Source organism: Aethalodelphis obliquidens, unplaced genomic scaffold (assembly GCF_003676395.1).
Source record: "Aethalodelphis obliquidens isolate GAN/ISIS:26980383/991018 unplaced genomic scaffold, ASM367639v1 scaffold9, whole genome shotgun sequence".
Lineage (NCBI taxonomy): Eukaryota > Metazoa > Chordata > Mammalia > Artiodactyla > Delphinidae > Aethalodelphis > Aethalodelphis obliquidens.
In genome coordinates this window covers 25997820-26023668 of record NW_020837953.1, presented here as the reverse complement: position 1 = coordinate 26023668, position 25849 = coordinate 25997820, and the positions used below count along the sequence as shown (strand labels likewise).

General features: G+C 47.4%; 1 protein-coding gene across 1 annotated transcript in view; it reads right to left on the bottom strand.

The window, feature by feature from the left end:
- The window catches only part of CSMD2 (CUB and Sushi multiple domains 2), a 668027-nt gene that overhangs the window by 422760 nt on the left and 219418 nt on the right, over nucleotides 1-25849 (bottom strand). Inside the window, exon 4 of the mRNA XM_027109194.1 lies at nucleotides 15813-16007. Within this exon, the coding sequence (XP_026964995.1) occupies nucleotides 15813-16007 (195 nt within the window). The remainder of the gene's footprint in view (nucleotides 1-15812; nucleotides 16008-25849) is intronic.

The window sequence follows — 25849 nt, the reverse complement described above, 5'->3', positions numbered from 1 at the left end:
GCCAAGACCTGAAGGAGGGAGAGGGAAAGCCAGACAGTTATCTGGGGAAAGAGCATTCCAGATGGAACAGCAAGTGCAAAGGCCATGGTGTGCAGAGGCCTGGCACTGTTGAAGGGCCCGGAGCACTGGAGTGAGGAGGAGAGTGGCAGGGACGAGGCCCCGTGGAGGACCTTTGAGGCCACTGTTAGGGCTTGGGCTTTAACCTGAGTGAGATGAGAAGCCAGCGGATGGTTCTGGGCAGATGACACGATCTGATTGGTGTATTAACAGGATCCCTTGAGGTGCTATGCAGACAACAGACCAAAGAGGAAGACGGCAGAAGCAAGGAGCTTGTCGAGGCTACGGTGATGGTTCAGGAGAGAGATGATGGTGGCCTGGACCAGGTGGTACTAGTGAGAGGGAGTCAGTGACTGACTGCATTTTGAATGCTGAGCTGGCAGGATCCACTTCACCTGAGGGCTGACTGCCTGGTAGGATCAGGCGAAAGGGTGTCCTGGGCAGCGGAAAGGCAAGAGCAAGGCGGCTGCAGGGGTGAGAGCGTCATTTAGGGACTTGGTCAGGACTGTGTGAACTCAAAGAGCAAAGGCAGAAATGGTGGAGCTGGGCTGGGAGGGAGGCAAGGGCTGTGCTGTGAAGGGCCTCGGATGCCAAGGAAAGGAGCTGCGGGTCTATTCTCCCCCTCCTCCCTTTCTCTTTCACTACCTCCAGTCCAGGTGCCCAGGCCCGGTGAAGGGAGGAGGGAGGGAGGGAAGGTAGGCAGATTGCCTTGCCTAGCTTTAAATCTAGTTTGCCGGTGCTATTTGTTTGTTGTATCAAATCACACGGTATTTCCACCCTGGGTATCTCTCTGGCAGGAGCCTATGAAGTTTGACATTCGAGGCAGGGTTTGTCTCCTTCTGATGTAAATCACTTCACCGTGACCACTACCAGGGAGATAAGCTACAGGAGCCAGCCAGCAAGCAGGAATTTGTCAATGTCACTCCCAGCAAGCACTGGGCCTGCCGGCCCCAGTAGTCCCACGTTGGCCCTGTCTACAGCAGGTGGAAGTGTCTACACCCCCAGCCACAGTGGCTTCATCTTGGCTGCACTTAAGGTTAGGAAAATCATGGTCAAAGAAGACACACTTAACCTGGACCTTGAAAAAGGAGTAGGAGTGTGCTGGAGGGAGAGAAAAATAAGGGGCTCCCGGCAGGAAACAGGGCATCTGGAGGTAAGGGGGTCCGAATGGGTGTGGTGTGCTTGGGGAGCGGTCGGCTTTCCTCCAGATGAAGGTGCAGGATGCAGAGGTGTGTGATGGGGTGGACGTGGAGAGGAAGTTAGCGGTCAGCTCAGACAGGCCCTGGTGGTCTTGCTAAAGGGATGGATTCTACCCTGCAGGTGTCGGGTAGACTTGCCAGTTTGTCAGCAGGGAGTGAAAGCCCAGGCCTGCTTTAGAAAGATGACTCCTGGTCCCCACGTGATGGATGGATGATGTGGTTTTGGGGTGGCGAGTGTGCCCAGTGGGGAGAAAGCAGTGAGGAGAATGGTGAAGAGGCTGTGCCCGACATCAGAGCCTGAACCCGTGGCCATGGGAGGGAAGAGAAGGAACAGAAGAGATACAAGAACGAGGCTGGGGGAGAAGCAAGAGGATGTGGCTTCCACCACCCAGGAGTGGGCTGTGAAGGGGAGGAGGGGAAGAGCATGCTGAGGTCTCTAACAGGGTAACAGTGCTGAGGATGACAGGGATGCGGGATGGTGATGACCCCTTCCCCGCCCCCACGCTGAATGTGAGCGCAAGAGGGATAGGCAGGTGGGCCTGGAGCCTAGAGACCAAGAGGCCAGGAGTGGGCGGGATGAAGAGGGAGCTGGCTCCACGGGAGCGAAGACGGCCAGGGGCAGAAGACATTTAACGGGCAGCAGGCAGAAGCAGAGGCTCCTGAAAGGAGGCTGAGAAGGAGCTCCCACAGGCCTGCAGTCCACACGGTCTGCGCGTCTAGATGATGACGCAGCAGCAGAAAGGCTGCAGCGGAAGCAGGTCTTGGGGGAGAGAGAACAACTCCTCAGCCTCCTGCCTGGCTCCTGGTCCTAGAAACCTTTCTAGGTATCCATCTTATGTCGTTCCCAACACACCCTGACCAAGACCGTCCTCATCCTCTCCTCCCACCACACTCAGCCTTCTTCCAGTTTCCTGTCTTGGAGGGGGGGTGTCAGCACTATTCACCCCATGCCTCATGGCAGAGCTGGGGGACATCCTCAACCCCTCCTGCCCCCCACACGCAACAGTGACCAAAGCCTGCCTGTCCTTCTAAGCGGCTCTTGATTCAGTCTCCTGTCTTCACTGCATCTGCTCTACCCTAAGCCACATCGTGGTCCAAGCCCAGCCATGAAGTCTCCCTCCTGTGTCTAAGCATCCCTCCTGCCCCAGCACACCCATTCCTCACACAGAAGCCTGAGTGATCCCAAACAGTACAGACCTGACGACACCACGCCCTTCAGCAGGGACCTTCGACAACTGCACTGTCACTCAGAATATCCTATCCAGGGGCTGACATGGACCTCATAGGGCCTCGCCTCATACCAGCCTCTACCTGCCCACTTTCTGTAACCACACCGGCCTCCTCCCAGCTCTTCTGTTGCACCAAGCACTCTCTGCCCAAGGACCTTTGAAAGTGCTACTTTCCCTTTCTGAAAACGTCTTCCCTACCTCCTTGGGCCTGGCTGGCCCCTGCTTAGCCTTTAGGTCCCAGTCTAAGTGTCGCTTCTCAAGGACCGTTCCAGAAACAGAATACCTCTTCTCCCCATCATATGCTTTTAGAGCACCACATACTTTCCCATAATCAATTGATCAACTTAGTAATTTATTTAATGTCTAGACAGTAAAGTCCATGAGGGCAGGGGCCATGTCTGTTCTGTCCCCAGCAGCTACCACATTTCCTAGTGTATAGCAGGCACCCAATAAATATCTGTTGAACAAATAAATGATACAGGAAACTGAAGCTCAGAAAGGTTCAGAAGGTAACTTTGAGAAGGTGATGCAGTACGTGGCCAACTTAGGATTCCAGCTGAGTCTCTCTGGACCAGGACTGTGGTCTCCTCCATTACATCACACTTCTTGAAACCAAGCAGGATCCTGTTGGATATTCCCAGGGACAGACCCTTCCCTTCCCACCCCTAGTATCCCCCACCTCTTGTTTCTAAAATATCTTTAGCCTCCACCATCAGCCTCCTTTGGTATCAGCCTCCACCATGATACCAAAACCAGACAAAGATGTCACAAAGAAAGAAAACTACAGGTCAATATCACTGATGAACGTAGACGCAAAAATCCTCAACAAAATACTAGCAAACAGAATCCAACAGCACATTAAAAGGATCATACACCATGATCAAGTGGGGTTTACCCCGGAATGCAAGGATTCTTCAATATATGCAAATCAATCAATGTGATAAACCATACTAACAAATTGAAGGAGAAAAACCATATGATCATCTCAATAGATGCAGAGAAAGCTTTTGACAAAATTCAACACCATTTATGATAAAAAACCTTCTAGAAAGTAGGCATACAGGGAACTTACCTCAACATAGAAAAGGCCATATATGACAAACCCACAGTCAACATCATTCTCAATGGTGAAAAACTAAAACCATTTCCTCTAAGATCAGGAACAAGACAATGTTGTCCACTCTCACCACTATTATTCAACATAGTTTTGGAAGTTTTAGCCACAGCAATCAGAGAAGAAAAAGAAATAAAAGGAATCCAAATTGTAAAAGAAGAAGTAATACTGTTATTGTTTGCAGATGACATGATACTATACATAGAGAATCCTAAAGAGGCTACCAGAAAATTACTAGAGCTAATCAATGAATTTGGCAAAGTAGCAGGATACAAAATTAATGCATAGAAATCTCTTGCATTCCAATACATTAATGATGAAAAATCTGAAAGAGAAATTAAGGAAACACTCCCATTTGCCACTGCAACAAAAAGAATAAAATACCTAGGAATAAACCTACCTAAGGAGACAAAAGACCTGTATGAAGAAAACTATAGGGGCTTCCCTAGTGGTGCAGTGGTTGAGAGTCTGCCTGCCGATGCAGGGGACACGAAACACTCCCATTTGCCACTGCAACAAAAAGAATAAAATACCTAGGAATAAACCTACCTAAGGAGACAAAAGACCTGTATGAAGAAAACTATAAGGGCTTCCCTGGCGGTGCAGTGGTTGAGAGTCCGCCTGCCGATGCAGGGGACATGGGTTCGTGCCCCGGTCCGGGAAGATCCTACATGCCGCGGAGCGGCTGGGCCCATGAGCCATGGCCACTGAGCCTGTGTGTCTGGAGCCTGTGCTCCACAACGGGAGAGGCCACAACAGTGAGAGGCCTGTGTACCGCAAAAAAAAAAAGAAAAAAAAAGAAAACTATAAGACACTGATGAAAGAAATTAAAGATGATACAAACAGATGGGGACATAGACCATGTTCTTGGATTGGAAGAATCAACATTGTGAAAAGGACTCTACTACCCAAAGCAATCTATAGATTCAATGCAATCCCTATCAAACTACCAATGGCATTTTTCACAGAACTAGAACAAAAATTTTCACAATTTGTATGGAAACACAAAAGACCCCGAATAGCCAAAGCAATCTTGAGAAAGAAAAACGGAGCTGGAGGAATCAGGCTCCCTGACTTCAGACTATACCACAAAGCTATAGTAATCAAGACAGTATGGTACTGGCACAAAAACAGAAATTAGATCTATGGAACAGGATAGAAAGCCCAGAGATAAACCCACACATATATGGTCACCTTATCTTTGATAAAAGAAGCAAGAATATACAGTGGAGAAAAGACAGTCTCTTCAATAAGTGGTGCTGGGAAAACTGGACAGCTACATGTAAAAGAATGAAATTAGAACACTCCCTAACACCATACACAAAAATAAACTCAAAATGGATTAAAGACCTAAATGCAATGCCAGACACTATAAAACTCTTAGAGGAAACCATAGGCAGAACACTCTATGACATAAATCACAGCAAGATCCTTTTTGACCCACCTCCTAGAGAAATGGAAATAAAAACAAAAATAAAAAATGGGACCTAATGAAACAAAAGCTTCTGCACAGCAAAGGAAACCATAAACAAGACAAAAAGACAACCCTCAGAATGGGAGAAAATATTTGCAAACGAAGCAACTGACAAAGGATTAATCTCCAAAATTTACAAGCAGCTCATGCAGCTCAATATCAAAAAAACAAGCAACCGAATCCAAAAATGTGCAGAAGACCTAAATAGACATTTCTCCAAAGAAGATACAGGATTGCCAAGAAACACATGAAAGGATGCTCAGCATCACTAATCATTAGAGAAATGCAAATCAAAACTACAATGAGGTATCACCTCACACAGTCTGAATGGCCATCATCAAAAAATCTACAAACAATAAATGCTGGAGAGGGTGTGGAGGAAAGGGAACACTCTTGCACTGTTGGTGGGAATGTAATTGATACAGCCACTATGGAGAACAGTATGGAAGTTCCTCAAAAAACTAAAAATAGAACTACCATATGATCCAGTAATCCCACTACTGGGCACATACCCTGAGAAAACCATAATTCAAAAAGAGTCATGTACCACAGTGTTCATTGCACCTCTATTTACAATATCCAGGATATGGAAGCAACCTAAATGTCCATCGACAGATGAATGGATAAAGAAGATGTGGCACATATATACAATGGAATATTACTCAGCCATAAAAAGAAATGAAATTGAGTTATCTGTAATGAGGTGGATGGACCTAGAGTCTGTCATACAGAGTGAAGTAAGTCAGAGAGAGAAAAACAAATACCATATGCTAACACGTATATATATGGAATCTAAAACAAAAAAAAAATGGTTTTGAAGAACCTAGGGGCAGGACAGGAATGAAGACACAGACATAGAGGATGGACTTGAGGACACGGGGAGGGGGAAGGGTAAGCTGGGATGAAGTGAGAGAGCAGCATGTACATACATACACTTCCAAATGTAAAATAGATAGCTAGTGGGAAGCAGCCACATAGCACAGGGAGATCACCTTGGTGCTCTGTGACCACCTAGAGGGGTGGGATAGGTAGGGTGGGAGGGAGATGCAACAGGGAGGAGACATGGGGATGTAAGTATATGCATAGCTGATTCACTTTGTTATACAGCAGAAGCTAACACACAATTGTAAAGTGATTATACTCCAATAAAGATGTTAAAAAAAAAAAAGTATATCTAGCTGAGAGCTACCTTAGCTAGTAAGGTTCAAAATGGTTCAGTAAAAAAAAAAAAAGAGTCATGTACCACAATGTTCATTGCACCTCTATTTACAATAGCCAGGATATGGAAGCAACATAGGTGTCCATTGACAGACGAATGGATAAAGATGTGGCACATACGTACAATGGAATATTACTCAGCCATAAAAAGAAATGAAACTGAGTTTTTGTAGTGAGATCGATGGACCTAGAGTCTGTCATACAGAGTGAAGTAAGTCAGAAGGAGAAAAACAAATACCGTATGCTAACACATATATACGGAATCTAAAAAAAGTTTCTGAAGAACCTAGGGGCAGGAGAAGAATAAAGACGCAGATGTAGAGAATAGACTTGAGGACACGATGAGGGGGAAGGGTAAGCTGGGACGAAGTGAGAGAGTGGCATCGACATATATACACTACCAAATGTAAAATCGATATCTAGTGGGAAGCAGCTGCATAGCACAGGGAGATCAGCTCGGTGCTTTGTGACCACCTAGAGGGGTGGGATATGGAGCATGGGAGGGAGATGCAAGAGGGAGGAGATATGGGGATATATGTATATGTACAGCTGGTTCACTTTGTTATAAAGCAGAAACTAACACACCATTGTAAAGCAATTATACTCCAATAAAGGTGTTAAAAAAAAGAAAAAGGTTTAGCGTCGTAGGCCTTCCCTGCATCCCAAAGAGTACATTTAATTAGAAAAGTGAAACAATGCAGAAACAAAGGATAAGAGTCAAGCAAGACAAAATAACAATAGTTTGGCCATAAAACAAAGTCAAGGGCCTTTAGTTCCGCCTCAAGGGCTATAGACAATATCCTGAGCCATATCCTTGTGTTGTTTTGCAGAGACTAAAACCCTCACCGGGTGAAAGAAGTTAACTGCATGCTGACCACCAGCATGTAGAACCCATATCTGTTGGAACCAGAAGGTTGATGATGTTGACTCCCAATTACCTCACCACCAACCAATCAGAAGAAATGTCCGCGAACTGATCAGGCACCCCGTGACCCTCTCCCTCACTTTGCTTTTGAAAATCCTTGCGTGAATGCCATCAGGGAGTTCGGGTCTTTTAACGTGAGCTGCCCATTCTCTTTGCTTGGCCTTGCAATAAACGCTGTGTTTTCCTTCACCACAATCCTGTGTCAGTAGTTTGGCTCTGCTGTGCGTCAGGTGAGCAGACCCAGGTTTGGCTCAGTAACACTCCCTGCTTGATAGCAGTTTGGTAAGCCATCCTGAGACAGTCAAACGTCCCAATTTTAGTCAACCACTTCCAGACTGTGCTGGAACTGAGCACTCGGAGCTTAAGACCCTCCAGCCAGAGGCGCCTGTCTACTCTGAAGCTGGCATCTTTGCCGTTGGAGTCTTCCCTGCCTCTCAGGCTCCTTTGACAACCTTGTTCCTGCACCATTCTGTTTTGATTGAAGATGCTGTAAAAGTTGTTTGGAGGTTTTCTCACACTTTAAACAAGGTATCATATTTCATGGTTACAACTTCAGAGTCATAAAATATAACCTTCAGCTGACACCACACTCCTAAAATATTAATTTACACTTTCCCCTTCTGTGGCGATGGGCATTCTCCATTGTTATTAAGTCATGTATATTCTAGGGTGCAGGTGTGTTATGCTGATAGCTGCCTTTCCAAGTTTATGACTTTATTTATGATTGTCTTTAAGTTCCACTGAAATTTCCTCAATTAACTATAATTTTAGAGAACTATCCCTCAGCTCCCTTTGATGTCAACTCTCCAGTGACTCACAAATTTCAGGTAGGAATGGAGGAACCTACACTGTATTCCTCCCCACCCCACCCCCCACCATTTCAGGCTAATTCCAGGGCACAATCTTGGATGCCTAGAAGCTTTGGGGCCCTTGGCATTGGGGTTCTACCCGTATCCTCCCTCCCCAGGGCTACTCAGCCTCTGAGGAAAGGAAAATTCCAATAGGCCCCCTACTGGGGAGAAGCTACCATCTTACAACTCTAGTGCAAGGCTGAGAGAGCCAGGGCATTGTTGCCCCAAACCCACCAGCAGTGCTCCCCCAGGGGATGTACCTATGAGGGGACCAAGTTGTTGGGTCCCGGACCAAACTGCAGGAGCTCTGGATGTAACGATGCCATCATGAGTCTCCTGCCATGCCATCATGAGTCTCCTGACGATGCCACAGGCCATCGTCCTTGTCTACAGTAGACAGGGTTGGCCAAGATCGTGGCTGGCAGGCACATGGACTTGGGCAGAATCACCCCCTAGCTGTGCGACCACAGGCAAAGTACCTCACCTCACCAGGTCTCACTGTAAGATCTTAACCTCCTGGGGTTTTTGTAAGGATTAAATTAGATAACACAAGGTCTGGCATATAGCTAGTGCTTGATAAACGCCGGCCAGTGATGGCCGTGGCTCTGAGAATCACCACAGCTAACTGTCATTGAGTCATTGCTGTGAACAAGGCCCTCTGCTGCGAGTGGAGCATTGATCGACTTGAGCCTCACTTCACCTTCTGAGTTAAGTACTACTGTTATTATAATTCACAGGTGAGAAAACCAGGGCACAGAGAAGGGCACTCACACCCACAGTCACTCAGCTAGTGGGTGTGAGTGGCAAGGCCAGGATTTGAATCCAGGTGATAGGACTCCAGAGCCCACATTCTGCGTGGTTCTGTAATAGTAACAGTAGTGATGGCAAAGGCGACAGGAGAAGGACTAGTGAGCCCAGCGGTAGTAGAGGGACCCCGTAGTTAGGAATGCCCTCTGGGAGCCATGGTCCATGCCAAGTCCCTGTGCTTGGAATCACTCAATGTCCACACTGTCTGGCAGGGTATTTGGTGCTTTCTGTATGTTGTATAATTTGAACAGCACAAGGGGTCCCAGCATGCAGTCCCCAGACCCTCCTGGCTATCTCCATTGCCACGTAGGGTCTCTCACCCCTCTCCTGATCTCTTTCTAGCTTGGAACTGCCCCCAGCCACAGAACTGATACCCCCTACTTGGAGATCTCACAGGCATCTCAAACTTGACCCGGACAAAATGAGCTCTCCTGATTGCATTTAGGGCACACACGTCCCACTCCCTGTTGCAGTCGTCCCCATCTTGGTCACTGGCATCCTCACCCTGCCAGCACCCCAGAAAGAGCCTAGGAGTCAACCCCGACCCTTTGTTCCATCAGCACCTACATGCCTTCCATCAGCAAGGCTGTTGGCTGTGCCCCTAAACCACGGCCCCGGTTTACCCCATTCCCTCCACCTCTACCACGGCCACCCTTGACCGAGATGCATCGTCTCCAGCCTGCACACCTGCCATAGCTGCCTCCTGACTGGCCTCCCAGTCGTGCCTCTTGCCAGCTACAATCCTTCTCCCTTCTAGCACCCGGGGTGATCATTTTACACAATGCTGAAAAGCCTTTCCTGGCTCCCTCCTGAATTTAGAACCAAACCCACACTTCCGGTCCTGCTCCACCACAGCCCCACCCACTCCCCTCGCCTCCCCCCCAACTCTACGTTGCCCGCCGTGGGTCTGCTTTCTGTTCCTCTAACAAGATCTCTCCCACCTCAGGGCCTTTACACCTGCTGTTCCTTCTGTTGGGAATGCCCAGGTCATCACATAACAGGCTCCTTCTCGTCATTCAGGACTCAGTTCAAATGCCGCCTCCTCAGAGTCCCCTCCTGACGGCTCCCTCTGAAGCAGCCTCCCTTGTTACTAGTAACTTGATTTCCCTCATAGCTCCTATTACAATCTGAAATTTGTTTACTGGATTTCTTGCCTGTATTCTGCCTGAGGATGCTAAAACGTAAACGCCCTGAGATCACGGAACTTGGTCTGACTTATTCATCACTGCGATTCTCTGCATCTAGAACAATGTCTGGCACTTAATAAGGCAGTTAATAAATAAGGACTGAGTCAGTGACTGGCGGACACATAGTAGGTACTCAACCAAAAGGTGTTCAATGCTGAGTGAGTGAACAAGTAAGCAATCACCCTTCAAGGCCACTACTCATGTCCCCGCTTTAAAACTCAGAAGGGTTTAGCCGGTGACCCACAGCTCTGGGCTGGCATGGCTAGGGTTGAACGTAGCCCTGTTTGAATCCATGCTCTTTCCATGCCTGACACTGCTTCTGTCTCAGATTTCACAGGTTCCTCTCCCTGGGGCCAAGATATTTGGAATGCATCTGGGCACTGGCCGCCCAAGCTGCAGACCAAATCCCTGTCTTCCTGGGTTTGGGGGCAGCCTGCAGTGTTGGGCTTGGACCTCAGGGGCCAAGTCTTTCTTGTTCAGGATGCTTCTCTCTACCACCTGCCTCTCAGCGCTCAGAGCATCTGAACGTGATTCCTTCCCCATGCGGTCCTCTTTGATCCAGGTCCAATGTCCCTCACAAGTCAGGGGCCTGTTGCTGAAATCCACATGTTCTCCCTTCTTACGGATCAAAGAGGTTCCGCAAGGTTCAGGGCTCCCACGGACTTCCGCCTTTGAAAAGGTGCTGAAAGTGACACAAAGTGAAGGGAGACCACGTGGTCTCTGCCACCTGTCACCTGTCTCACTGCAAAGCATCTCCAGTCACCCCACCTCACAACACCCCACCCTTCCTCCTTCCCTCTGCCACCAGGGCCAAGCCTTGATGGACTAGTAGCCTTGGGCTGGGCCTCCTTCGAGGTGAGACTTGCACCTGCTCTGCCCCTAGACCCTGGATGGCCCCCATTCCCTCTTGGTCTGGGCTGTGTCTCCAGACGGAGCTCACCTTTCAGCCAGGCGGGTGGCGTCTGCTGTGTGAGGCAGAGGCACCACCCTCCAAGCTGCTCTGTGAAGCCTGGGACTCAAGGAGCTCGTGTCACTCTGAGCGGCCGGGCAGGTTGGCGAACCCAGGCCAGTAATTTCCCTTTCGGGCTCGTATGCCTACATAATCCTGGTGGGGAATTAGACCCATCCAGCCATCGGTTCACTCAGCAAGTATTTACAGACAGTATTTATGGACCACTGCCCAGTGGATGAGGTTTATTCACTTACAGATGCCAGCCCTTGAGAGTTCTACACGAGAGAAAGAAAGGCCAAGAGGCTTTAATCCTCCCTGAGTCTGAACCCATTAACCCCGGCATGACCACAGCTCCTGGTACCATGAGGCACACGAGGAGGACCCTTCTCTGTTCCTTTCAGCTCAGCCTACTAAGGAAGGGCAGTTTGGAAAATCACTTCCAGAAAATCACAGGCATTATTGAGGATGCTTCTCACGCTATTCTTGCAGCATGTGGTGAATTAAATGAGAAATGGACCCGAATCGCAGGCAGTGGAGGGCCCTGGGGGCTCGGAGAGTGGGACAGGATTCTGTGCCCTCCCAGTTCTGAGCAGAGCTCTGTCTCCGGCGCCTCAGGCCCCGGGGAGTCTCCGGGGCTCGAAGCCCTTCTGAAAGCAGGATTTCACATGCTCGGCTGGCTTCCTTGGTGTGTGCATTCTGGAAGGGAGCATTTCTGCTGTGGCTAATTGCAAGCTACTTAGAGAGGACTTAGAAAAGTCGGCCTCGGCCTCCTTCCGGAAGGGCCTTGTGCTCCACGCTAAGGAATCTGAACTGGACCCTGTCAGTGATACAGAGTCACTGGCGGGAGTCTGAGCAACGTGTGATGCTGTCAGATCTGTGTCTTAGGAAGTTCACTCCTGCGGTGGAGAATGAATTGGGATGTGTGTGGTGGGGTGGCTGGAGACGCTATGCAGTGGGACAGGTGACTGGAGACGCTATGCAGTGAGACGGGTGAGGCATGGCAGTGAGTTCAAGGTTCAAAGGAAGCCAGAGCTGACAAAGATTCCTGAAAATACTTGGAGGGATTGTAGATTTCCACCTCATTAAGATGGGATACGGATGTGAACTGTACTTCAGAGGACAGGGTGACAGTCCCTCTGCCTCTGATATATGGGCTACATTTGTCTTTAGTTTCCATATTGATTAAAAAAGTATGATATTTATAGTTCTGTAAAAAGAACGAGAATTGTGTTTTCCGTTTCACAGCTTAAATACTTAATTTCATTTACTATCATGTTTCACATTCTGTTACCATGTTACAACTTTGATGCCTCTCCTTGGAAGATCAGTGTGTTAAACCGTGACATCCTCTGGGTAGGGAGTGGGTAGAGGTGCCATCAGGAAGAGTGGAAACAGCAGATTCAGACCACAGTTAGGCCACTCAGGGCCACACACTTGTGTGTAGGGGCCAAGGTCTCATGTGATTGGTTTGGACATTCCCGGTATCAATCACATGAAGAGAGATGTGTCCCAAGTTATCCCATGTTAGAAAGGGGGCCTGAGAGGAGGGGACTTAGGAAGGCGAGAAAACGAGACTAGTTTCCCCACGATCCATCAAAAAGGACCAACAAGGCTGAGGCCAATTCTATTGGCTGAGGAGGGCTAAACAAACACAGAGTCAAGCAGCAACTCAGACTGATTGCTTGTGGCTTGCCTGTTTGAAAGGAATTCACAGTTGCCTCCAGACTCAAGCAGGAAGGGTACTATGATCAATTAATTATGCCTCCCATGGGAATGGTAGAAGAGAACGGGATCTATGTGCCAAGTATTTTCCATTGCTCGTGTAGACAGGAAAATCGGTGTGAGCATGTGGTGGAAGGAGGGAGCTGCTTCTCCTCGAGCTAGTCTTCTGATAGTAATTACATAAAACCTTCCTCTAAACTTGAACCTAAGGAGAGCTACTTGTTCCAATCACTTCTCAACTCCTTGAAACAATCCTCCTAGACTTATACCTGGGTGTTCAGAGATCCATGGGATTTCAAGATGAGGGTTTCAAGAAGGAAAGAGTGGTCAAGAATGCAAAAGCCTGTTGAGACATCAAGGAATACAAGGGCCAAAACAATTCCCATTTGACTTGGCAACGTGATGCAAAATATTTGTGGCAAAGGCCAGTTTGCAGGGGAGTAAGTGGGAGATGAGGATAGACAAGGCTGGGTGGAGCTTTCAAGATGCTGGGCATTGTTGGTGTCATGAGGAAACCCTTCTCATGATGTCACAGTTTGTATAAGGTGGTTAAAAATATCTACATGTATTATAATCTCATATATATATTCACAATATATGCATGTATGCAATATGTATTAGACAAAGCTGGAGGCATAATCCTCCCAGACTTCAGACAATACTATAAAGCTATAATAATCAAAACAGTATGGTATTGCACACAAAAACAGACGTATGGATCAATGGAACAGAATAGACACCCCAGAAATAAACCCACATGCCTACAGTCAATTAATCTTCAACAAAGGAGGCAGGAACATACAATGGAGAACAGTCTCTTCAGCAAATGGTGCTGGGAAAGCTGAACAGCCACATGTAAATCAATGAAGTTAGAACACTCCTTCACACCACACACAAAAATAAACTCAAAATGGCTTAAAGACTTAAATAAAAGACATGACACTGTAAAACTCCTAGAAGAGAACATAGACAAACATTCTCAGATATAAATTGTACCAATGTTTTCTTCACTCAGTCTACCAAGACAAAAGAAATAAAAGCAAAAGTAAACAAATGGGACCTAATCAAACTTATAGGAAACCACCAACAAAATGAAAAGACAACCTACAGAATGGGAGAAAATATTTGCAAACAATGAGACCAACAAGGGCTTAAATTCCAAAATATACAAACAGCTCAATATCAAAAACACAACCCAATCAAAAAATGGGCAGAAGACCTAAATAGGCATTTTCCAAAGAAGACATACAGATGGCCCACAGGCACAAGAAAAGATGCTCAACATCACTAATTATTAGAGAATTGCAAATCAAAAGTACAATGAGGTACCACCTCACACCAATCAGAATGGCCATTAGCAAAAAGTCTACAAATAATAAATGCTGGAGAGGAGGGAAATGTGGAGATAAGGGAACCCTCCGGCACTGTTGGTGGGAATGTACATTGGTGCAGCCACTATGGAGAACAGTATGGAGGTTCCTTAAAAAACTAAAAACAGAGTTGCCATATGATCCAGCCATCCTGCTCCTGGGCATATATCCAGAAAAGAGGAAAACTCTCACTCGAAAAGATACATGCACCCAATGTTCATAACAGCAGTATTTACCATAGGCAAGACGTGGAAGCAACCTAAATGTGCATCAACAAATGAACAGATAAAGAAGATATTACACACACACACACACACACACACACACACACGATGGAATATTACTGAGCCATCAAAAAGAATGAAATAATGCCATCTGCAGCAACATGAATGGACCTGAAGATTATCACATTAAGTGAAGTAAGTCAGAGAAGACAAATACCATACATCACTTACATGTAGAATCTTAAAAAAAATGACGTAAATGAACTTATTTACAAAACAGAAACAGATGCACAGACAAAGAAAACAAATTTATGGTTACCAAAGGGGAAGCCAGGGGCAGGGGGAGGATAAATTAGGAGCTTGGGATTAACAGATATATATACTATTATAAATAAAATAGTATATTTTAAAATATACTATTTTATATACAATAGTATATTTTATATACTATTGTATATAAAATAGATAAATAACAAGGTCCTACTGTATAGCACAGAGAACTATATTCAATATCTTGTAATAACCTATAATGGAAAATAATCTGAAAAAGAATATATATATATATGTATATCTGTATCACATTGCTGTACACCTGAAACTAACACAGCATTGTAAATCAATTATACTTCAATTTAAAAAAAAGAGGAAGAAGATGGGAAGGGAATATATGAAAATCGTGGTTAAAAATAGGTAAATTTTGTTTCTTCTTTATTCTCTTCTGTATTTTCTAAGCTCACTTAAAATGATCATGTGCTCTTTTTATCATCAGATAAGAGGCATGGGAAATTATTTTTGAAATAAGCTTGATTACTATACAGGGGCAATAAGAAATAGGCTGGGAAGGGGGTGACCAACTGTCTCGGTTTGCCTGGGACTGAGGGGGTTTGCAGGATGCGGGACTTTTGGAGCTAAGAAATGGGAAAGTACCAGGGAAACCAGGATAAGTTGGTTACCCTAGCTGGGAGGCTGAGACCGATGCAGCACTGAAGGAAGTTGGGTTTTTCTGGGGGGCAGTGCTGGGGTAAAGAGGTTTTGAGCATATTTGAAGACTGGGAGGAGGACACCATTATATAGGGAGAGAGGTTGAATTTACAGAAAAGAGAGGAGAACTGCCGGCGTGAGATCAATAGGAAAACAGCCGGGAGACAGCCGTGCACAGGAGACACATCGGTAACAGGAAGAGAAATGATGTATCTTCCGAGATAGGAGGGCAGGAGGGAAGGGCAGACAGACTAAAAATAAATTTGTTGATGCAGGGGAAGCAGGTTGAGGGAGTGCACACCTGAGGACTACGAGGTCCAGGGAGGCCTAAAAGCCCCTAGAATACCTGGGAACCCGGAGGACCCTTGGTGGCCCCCAGACATGGGCTCTCCATAATGGGTACCCCACCTCCTGCTGGAGTGGATGGAGACTGGGTCCCACTGGAAGCTGCAGCATCCCTCCAAGGTGCTGCCCACCCCTCAGGCCCTCCCTGGCCACCTACCTCTGCAGGAGGGCAGCGGGAAGTCCCACGTGGCACTGTTCTCAGAGCCAGCGTGGCAAGTAAGCACGGCATGGCCCTCCAGGAAGAAGCCGGGGTTGCAGCTGTAGCGGACCTTGTCGCCGAGGTTGAAGGTTGAGCCCTGCTGGACGCCGTTGGGCAGCCGCCCGGGGTTCCCACACGTGTGGCTGGGGAGAGCTGTGAGCAAAAGGAGAGACACGCAGCCCGTGAGCAGGTCTCCAGCCCTGACACCTGGCCTCTGAGCAGCACCTCTCTGGGTGACCCTCCTCCCCGGACCTCCTTTCCTCCGTAGGACAGGGCTGCCCCTGAAGGCTGCCTGGTCCCTGAGTACTCGCAGGGCTCACACGTTCAGGAGGAGCCGCACACGCAACTTATACCTGGACATCCAGGTTTCCTGCCTTTTCTCATGTGCAGCCCTGGATGTGAAGTATGTCTGAACTGTGGGTAAGCATCAGTTAAATCCATTTCACCTGTATCCTGCCTTCACCAATCAAGGTCGTTTTAACTGTTGCTACAAAAGACTTGCATGTCCTCCAAGAGCCTGAACAGTAAGATGTTTGCCTGAATTGTTTCCCAGGAACTTGTGTCTAGTTCAAATTAAGCCAGTTAAGACTCGCTCTAACTGGACATGCGCAAGTGTCTGCTTGTTGACTTTTGATGTCGGAGGGCCCAAAACTCCACCCTCAGATGGTGCTAAGCACCCCCAAAATGGAGGCCTGTAGCTTAGTTACGCCTGAGCAGACGGATGATTACTGCCCCTTTTTCCAACCACCTTTCCCCACGCTCCCCAAGCTCCCCACGCCTCAGACCACACTGCTTCTTTAGTCTCTATCCCACAGATACCCTAAGCCCCTTGCCTTTGGGAAGGCCGATTTGAGACTTGTTCTCCCATCTCCTCGCTTGGCTGCTTTGTGAATAAACACTCTCTTTGCTGCAAACCCCGGCGTCTCAGAGCTTTGGCTAAAATGAACCTGGTTCAGTAACACGTCCATCCCCTCACTCGAGATGCCCCAGGGAAATCACTTTAATCTCTTGGGTTTGGTTGCTCTGATCTCAGACTCCACAGTCCCTTCCATGGGACACAGACAGTGGCACGGAGTAGGTGCTCATTAAACCCGATGTCCTTTCTTTAACGATCTGCCCCAGCAGCCAGAGTTGTACTTTGGCCCAGCAGGTTTGGGGGAGTTGAAGGGGTCATTAGTGCTGGAGTAAGCAGTGAGGTAGGGAGACAAGAACCTGAGTTCTGATCAGACTGACCCGTTTCAAGGGGAAAATAGGGAGCCGGAGAATAAGATGTACAGTGTGCCACCTGAGCCGGAGCAATAACGCCAGCTGCCAGTGTGGACTCATTATCCAGAGGAAATGGTCTTGGTGAGGGTGCGTGAGATCATGACCCGCCAGTCAGGAGGGAGAAAGGGAGGGCGCAGCTCCTCTGTGCCCGAGTCACTTGTTCAACCTGACTCAGCTCCCCCTACCCTCTGCCTTTCTTCCTAGAGTTGGAACTGCCTGTGTCCAGAAGGTCCCACCTCCTACCATTTCACACCTCCCCATAAGGCAAGGACAAGTGGTCACAGCCGTGTCCAGATTGCCATCCAAGTACCTCTCCATTAATTCATCTGGCGATGGTTTATTGAGGCCAACCCTGAGAGGCCGCAGAGCAGGGTGGTGGAAAGTACAGACCCGAGAGCCTCAGTGCTTGGGTTTGCATCACAGCCTGATGGATAACTACCTGTGGGACCTTGAGCTAGTCTCTTAACCTCTCTGTGCCTCAGTTTCCTCCTTTGTAAGAGGCGGTTCGCAATAGTACCTTCCTCTGGGGTCACTGTGAGCATTACGTGAGTGGAGGTATGTAAAGCCTGGATACAGTGAGTACCACACAAGTGAATCTCAGTTCCCAGTCCATTGGGAGATGCATACGATTAAAGGTATGTTAAGTGTTATGATGAGATAGGGACCAGGCAGGGGAACAAACCCAGTCAGGGGGTAGTCCGGGCCAGCTTCTTGGAAGAGGTGATGTCTATGCTGAACCCTGAGAGATTAGTAAGAATTAGCTAGGTCAAAGTGTGTTCCAGGCAGAGGAAATATCATGTGCAAAGGCCCTGAGGCCAGAGACAACCTAAGAGATCAGAGAGTCTGGAATAAGAGGGTAAGGGTGGCAGTGATTAGGAATAAAGATGAAGAAGTGGAGACGGCCAGCCTGGATTCTAGAGAGCTTCCCAGGCCCTTGCAGTACCCTCTTCCAGCCCATATTTCTGTCTTCCAGGACCCTCTTTGCCAGCCTTGCTGATCTCAGAGCCCTCAGAAAGAAGGCTTTCTCTCCCAGTTCTCCTCTCCTCCCAGGAGGAGACAGCTTGTTGTAGAGGGAAAGGGCGGACTTTGGTACTAGCTTGATCTGGTCTGAAGCCAGGTGCTGTCACTGTCTTACTCTGTGGCCTTGAGTCATGTGAGCTCTCTGAGCCTTAGTTTCCTCAACTGAGAAAGGAGGACAGTAATATCTAGTGGTTGATGAGGTTACTGATAATAACTGATGCATGGCTGGCACAGTGCCCAGCACAGAGTAGGTGCTCAAAAACGACAGGTGTTATCCTTCCACTGTACTGTAGGGCCATGCAGTCCTTGGGTGTATCCTGGGAGCCTGACACAGTGTGTGACACTTGTAGGGACATATTTGAGTGTTCATCAATTAGTCATTTGGAAGGGTTACCCATTGATACATCAATTCCTTCATACAACGAAAATATATTGTGGGCCTACTGCACTCTGTGCTGGTAGTACAGCAATGAACTAGACAAAAGGGCCCCTGCCCTTATGTTTTTGTGGAAGAACTATCTTAAGGGATGAAGAGCTCCTCCAGGCCCGTTCTCTACCTCTGACAAGTGACATAACCCAGGTGAAAGGATTGACTTCCGTCACCCTGTCTATTAGCCTAGCTTAGAATAGTCCTTGGGCTGCTGGATACCTTGGCATTTCCCATGATCCCACAGTGCTGGCTTCCTTGGCATTTCCCATGGTCCCATGCTGCTGGCTACCTTGGCATTTCCCATGATCCCACAGTGCTGTCTTCCTTGGCATTTCCCACGATCCCATGCTACTGGCTTCCTTGGCATTCCCCACGATCCAGCTCTGTTGGCTTCCTTGGTATTCCCTACGATCCCACAGTGCTGGCTTCCTTGGCATTTCCCATGATCCCACAGTGCTGGCTTCCTTGGCATTTCCCATGATCCCATGCTACTGGCTTCCTTGGCATTTCCCATGATCCCGCTCTGTTGGCTTTCTTGGCATTCCCCACGATCCCACAGTGCTGGCTTCCTTGGCATTCCCCACGATCCCGTGCTGCTGGCTTCCCTGGCATTTCCCATGATCCCACAGTGCTGTCTTCCTTGGCATTTCCCACGATCCCGCACTACTGCCACAGTGGAGGCAGGAACTGCGATGTGTTTGTGAGTGTTGGGGGTGGGAGGGGCAGGTCAGGTAAACATTTGGAGAAGAAAGCAAACTAAGGTGAGGGGAGGGAGCCAACCTGGGAAATGGGCTGAGAACTGGTGTAGAACTAACGGTTCATTTTCCGCAACGAGACGCAAAGACCCAATTTAATTAAATTACTAATGTCACATTTTTAACGAACCTGTTTCTGCTTTGGACTTTCTTCCTTTGAAATTAATGATTGGAACGTCACTATAAATAAAACCCGATTCTTTTTAAAAAGTCACTCTAACGCTCACTGCTTTTTACTTAATGAGCGCTCATAATCAGATCACTCTGACCTGGCACCGCCACTGGGACTTGGGTGTGATGAGTCTCAGTTCCAACCCCACCTCCTTTTTTATCTTTGCTCCCGAAAGGTCACACAGGGAACGAAGAGAGGGCAGACGCTGGGCTCAGAGAGGCCTGGATTCAAATCTCAGCTCGTCCACCTCTGGCTCAATGATCTTGAGCCATAAACTTTACCTCTCTGGACTTCAGTTCTTCATCTAAAAATGAGGATACTTTCTTTTTCTTCCTATGGGGTTAGAGGGTGAATTGTATTAGTTTCCTAGGGCTGCTGTAACAAAGTACCAAAACCCAGGTGGTTTAAAACAACAGATGTTTATTGTCTCACAGTTGTGGAGGCTGGAAGTCTAAAATCAACGTGTCGACAGGGTCGTGATCCCTCTGAAACTTGTAGGGGAAACCTTCCTTGTCCCTTCCTAGCCTCTGGTAGTTTTTTTTTTAAGCAATCTTTGACGTTCCTTGGCTTGTCTATGCATCCATCCAATCCTTCACCTTCACCTGGCATTCTCCCTCTGTGTCTCTATGTCCAAATTTCACCTTTTTATAAGGACACCAATGATATTGGATTAGGACACACTCTAATGGTCTCATCTTAACTTCATCATTTGCAAAGGCTCTATCTCCAAATAAGGTCATATCCGCAAGTACTGGGGTTAGGTCTTCAACATATCTTTTTGGGACAGAATTCAATTCATAACAGCACTGTTGTACAGATTAAATAAAGCTAGATATATAATACCCACCATTGAGTTCCTCGTATGTTTCAGGCCCTGGGCTACAAATTTATTTTACTTAATCCTCAAAGCAATCATGTGCGACAACTATTATCCTCATTTTACAGATGAAAAAAACGGAGGCACAGAGAGCTTAAGCAACTTCCCTAAGACCCCAGAGCTAGAAAATGGCAGAGCTAGGTTCTGAATCTAGGTCTTTCTGGCTCCATCATTCAGCACTCTTAATTTTGGAATACAATACTGCTTCTGACAGAGACAGTGCCCAGGACATAGTGGGTGCTTGATGACCAAGAGTTCCCTTCCTCCCTTCAGTATTCTAGACACTGAGACAAAATGAAGGGGGATTACCTGATTGTCCAGATGTAATTGTCTGTCTTTTCTTCTCCAGTCTGATTTGCCAATCTTGTACTTTTTAAGAGTGTCAAGGGCAACATTTAAAGTTTGGTCTTTTGTATTGTGTCTGATGCCCAACTTTCTGGACAGACAGAGATCAGAGATGAGCCACAAAAGCCAGGCTTTCTAAGGTACAGCGTTCTTTGATTTCTGGATTCTGCCCATGTGTTTTTTTGGCACAGACCTTATAACCGTTCATGCTCTCCCGTCTAGAAAACTTCCCTTTGATGGCTTACAAAATGAAAAGTGGGATATTTACATCCAAGGCAGCCCAGAACAATATTATTGAAGCTGTACCTGACATTGAACAATTCCATTGTAGATTAGCTGTGGGGAATTTTGTCCCTTCTACAAAGCCCGGCTCTTGCCACTCAACAAGATATTCTCAGTGACTGTATGACAATGAATCTCCTTTGTGGCTGGAGTGCAGCAAAAGCTACATAATACCTTCTTTTATTTTTAATGTGAGACTTTATTTCCCATATTATAATGAAGAGTCACTTATGCTCTCTGGACAAGCACCCTCCATATGTTTTGATTTCTTATCTTCCATCAAGTAACTTGTTTCATGTCCATGGCCATACGGTTGATACAAAGTGGCAGGGTGGCTGGGAGAAAGGATGCAGGAAGAAAGATTTCTTCTTCCACAGCCCTCAACATGGAAAGGGGAGATGGCGTGTGTGTGTATGTGTGTGTGTGTGACTTGAGGGGTAGTGGGCATGGACAGGGGAGGGAAGAATAAGATCCATTATCTTTTGAGTAGCTACGCTGTGCTAGGCACTTCTGCATCACACATTATCTTAGTTAATCCTTAAAACTCCCTTGCTTTTAGCTGTTTGGCCTTGTAAACATAATTTATTGCACACTTACTATGTGCCATCCCCATTGTCAAGTGCTTTGCATATATTTGCACCCCAAAGAATTGTCTATACTTGTTGTCTCCACTTCCTCTCACATCTACATCTGACATAGTACATAGCTGATGCATTCATTTGTTTATTGTTTGTCCCACTCTGCTACAATATAAGCTCCATGAAGACAGACATTTTTTTAAAATCTATTTTGTTCCCTTCTGTGTCCGTTTCTAGAACAGTGCCTGATGTATAATAATACCTTGATAAGAGTTCATTGTGTGACTTAATGATTTTACTTAATCCTCCCAATAACCCATTGAGAGAGGGGCTATTATCTCTCGTTGACATGAGTGTGATTGCCGGAGGGGTTGGAGCATTACCCAGGGCCCCATAGCTCACTGCGGGTAGAGCTGGGTGTCCACAGCACTTCCTGGCTACCGAGCCCATGTACTTTCCACCTGCGTTAGGCCATGCTTGCACTGACCGTTCCCCATAGAGTCCACGGTCACTAGTGTACCTTGAAACACCCTCACAGGGGACTCACACTCATTCCCCTTGTGGGGATGACTTGGGGTGACAACCAGACAAGTCAACCCTTAGCCTGGTCCTGTACATTTCCTGCTACCTGTCAGTCAGACAAAGGCAGGGGTCCACGCGTCCACAGGGCCCTGTCCTGCCACGCCTCCTGCCCAGCGTCTGGCGTAAGCTCTCCACTGTGAGCCTGTTCTCTTGGCTCACGTTTGCAGTTTTGCAACCTTCAGCATCAGGGTCACGTGGGGAGTTTTATAAAAACACCAATGCCTAGACCTGTCCCCAAACCTATTGAATCAGAATTTCAGAGGGAGAGCCTAAGCTCCTCTGGGTGACCGTAGGCAGAAGTGAAACTGAGAACCACTCACGGTAACCTATTCACGTAGGTTATTCCATTAGCCCGGTTGGGTTATCTCTCTGAGCTGTGAACAGTTCAATTTCCAGTGCCTTTCTTGTTACTGGGCTTTGACTTCTGGGAGCAGCAAGCCTGGCTTCTCCCTGGGATGCTGCTGTCCTCCGTAAGTCACTCTTTCCCTCTCCTTCCTTCTCATTTGAGGATCCTCATCATCTCTCTCCTGGACCTCTGCACCCAACTCTGATCTCGCTGCCGCTGGCCCTGCGCCCTCCAGTGCATTGTCTGTGCTGACGCTGGACTGAGCCTTCTACAATGGCAAATCCACCATGGTCCTGCCCTGTTCCACCCTCCGGAGCACACGTGCCAAAGCAGGTTCCCTGCCACCAAGGTGCATGGGCAAGACCTCTGGTCTTTTGCATGATGAATGTAAGACTAAATAATGACTTGAGAGATCAACCACAATAAATAAAAGGGAAGAAAAAGAAAACCATGAGAACCCTCCTATTGCTGTCAGGATTAGTCCAGTCTTAGGTTCATGCAGCCCCATCTTTCTATGATCCGACCCCTGCTGACATTTTCTGCCTCACCTCCTGCTCCCCAAATCTTTCCCCCGCACCACTTCCTCTGTGACGCCCTCCTTGATACCCTTAGCGTCTTGTGTAAACTGGAAAACCCCAGGAGAAGACATCCTGACAGAATGTAAATTCAGGTATAATGTCATTGGCAACCAGCTCCCAGAATCCTGGAACTCCCAGCCCACTAACTACACAGGCTTGTTCTGGTCATTTGGTTAATTTTGGAATCTCACAGGCCCACATTTTACATGACAGGATTTTCTGGACCCCACTTGCAGATTTAAGTCAGGGTTTTACTTGCACTTCAATTCCTGCATTTGTCATACGACATTACAATTCAATCATTCATTAATTTACAATAACCCAGCCTCCAAACGGGAGCTAAGTCTGCCTGTAATTGTTTGTTTAGGTGTCTATTTTCTTCTCAGGACTTCCCTGAGGGGCAGAAATGACATATTCTTTTTTATCTAGTGTTTGCTTTAATGCCTGGCAGGGAGGGAGTACCCTGATGGAATGTGTTTTACACACACACACACACACACACACACACATAGTTTATACTATGTGCATATAAAAATATGCATTATATATAGGGAACAACAGAGTAAAGCAGGGTTGGCAAACTTTTTCTGTAAAGAACCAGAGAGTAAATACCTCTGGCCTTGCCTAATGGTCTCTGTCCCAATGATCCAGCTTTTCTGTTGTGCTACAAAAGCAGCCTTAGACAATAGATGTTCCAACCAAGCTTTACTTATAAAACAGGTCCCCAGCCCGCGGGCCACAGTGTGGTACCCCTGAATTCGTGTTTATTCAGTTACATACTTATCCCAGGTGTACAATCTCAGCAACCGCCCCCCATCTCCCACAGTAGAGAAAGAGAACTAAGAAAAGACCAGTTTTGCTGGGAGTCAAGGAAGGGAAGGGGCTGTGAGGGGAGTGGGCTGCACAGGAGAGTCCTGGACAGATGACTGGCAGGAAGAAGACAGGCCGCTGGCACCTGAGGACTGAGACCAAACTTAAATTTCCTTTCCCCTTCAGTGTGGCCCTGGAGACAGGGGGCATTGTGGTGGCTGGCTGCAGGGAAGGGCTTGTGTGCGTATGTTCAGTCCACAATCTTTCCCATTAAAATAGAATTTATGCAAGTGCTCAGAGCTGCTCTTTAGGTTGGTATTTATGAACCCCATTTTACCCCAAAGAGCTGAATTTAGAGAGCTGAAGGGTCACGCAGCAAATGCAATAATAACAACAGTCACCTTTCGGGTGTTTAACACGAGCTTGGCACTCTGCTCAGTACTTTCTCTGGACTCTTCTATTTCACCATACCCTGCCACGAGAGGTGCTCTAACTGTTCCCTTCTGGGGGCAGGGGAATGAGGAACAGTGAGGCTACTCTCACCCAGGGTCACACAGCTGGTTGGGATCAGGGCCGGGGTTGAAACTTGAGCTGTTTGACTTCGGCGCCTGTGTCCTTATCAGGCTGTAACCTTGACCTTCAAGGCCTGTGTTTCCCAGCATGGAGGCAGTGCTCTGGGCTTGCACACAGTCCCTCTCTTTGCCAGGCCTAGAGCACGCCTGACCTACACCCAGTCAGACCCCTCGTTGGCCCCATCCCCCCACCTGGACAACCTGGGGCTGCACAGACATCCATCATCACACCAGCAGGGGCCACAGAGGGGCTTCCGGTGGGAGTTCTCCCTGATGCTTCATAACCACAGGGCCCCACGGCCTCCTCTCTCTCACCTGAGATTCTTTAGAAGCAAAACCGAAAAGGTTACATCCTAGGCCCCAGAATAGAGCTGCCAGTTAAAATCCAGGACACCCAGTTAAATCTGAATTTCAGAGAAACACACATTCTTTTTTAGTATAAGTATATCCCATGCAACATTTGGGAGATACCTATACTAAAAAGTATTTGTTATTTCAAATTCACATTTAACTGGGCATCCTGGATCTTCATTTGCTAATTTTATCAACTCTGCTCCAGAGGGGAGTATTCTCTACATCAATAACTTCAGCTTCTTAAGGAACTGGGGGTTTCTCTGGGGAAAAGGGGAAGAGGACAAGGAGAGAGAGAGCCCAGCTTTAAGGAACTCAACATTGAACCAGAAGAGAGGCTGCAGAGAGGAAAGCTCAGAGCCCTCAGGGTGGGGCCTGCGGAAGTTTAGGGTCCAGCAGGATTACAGGGGAGCAGTGAGCTGGGCGGCCTCCTCCTTCCCCCGTCAGGTCTCTAGGGGAAGCTCCGTGTGTTAGTTGCACCCACTTGTCCCTCTCCCGTTTCAGGAGACAGTGGTGTGCCTTAGCCCCTCTGAAGAACAGCGTTAGGTTGGCACAAGGTCCCCTGTGATGCATGCAGCCTCTGGTGACCTCTGCAGCCCTGAGCCCCGCTCTTCCCTGTTCAGCCCTCCCTGCCCCCATCACACACTAGCACTGGGATTTTCCTTGTCGAGACAGGCCAATGCATGCAGCATCAGTGGTACCCTATGGGGCAACACAGAAAAATACTGTCAGTGTCAGGCTTAGAAGAGCTAACCATGCAATTTGGGGCTAAATTTGATTAATTGCAGAATGACACCTAGAAATGTTTCCCAAAGTACATTCCATAAAACACAGGCTGAGAAATAAGTTCCACGAGAAAAGCATTTAGTGGGTCAAGGAACTTTGGAAAATGCTGCAGAAATTCTCTCCTCTGGAAGAAACAAATGCTTACGAATTTATCTCAGAGGTTCTGCAGGAGAGAAACCTATTAAACCTTGCGTCAACCAGAATCTCCACAAAATTGACTGTAGACTCTCTCCTCACACTTTTTA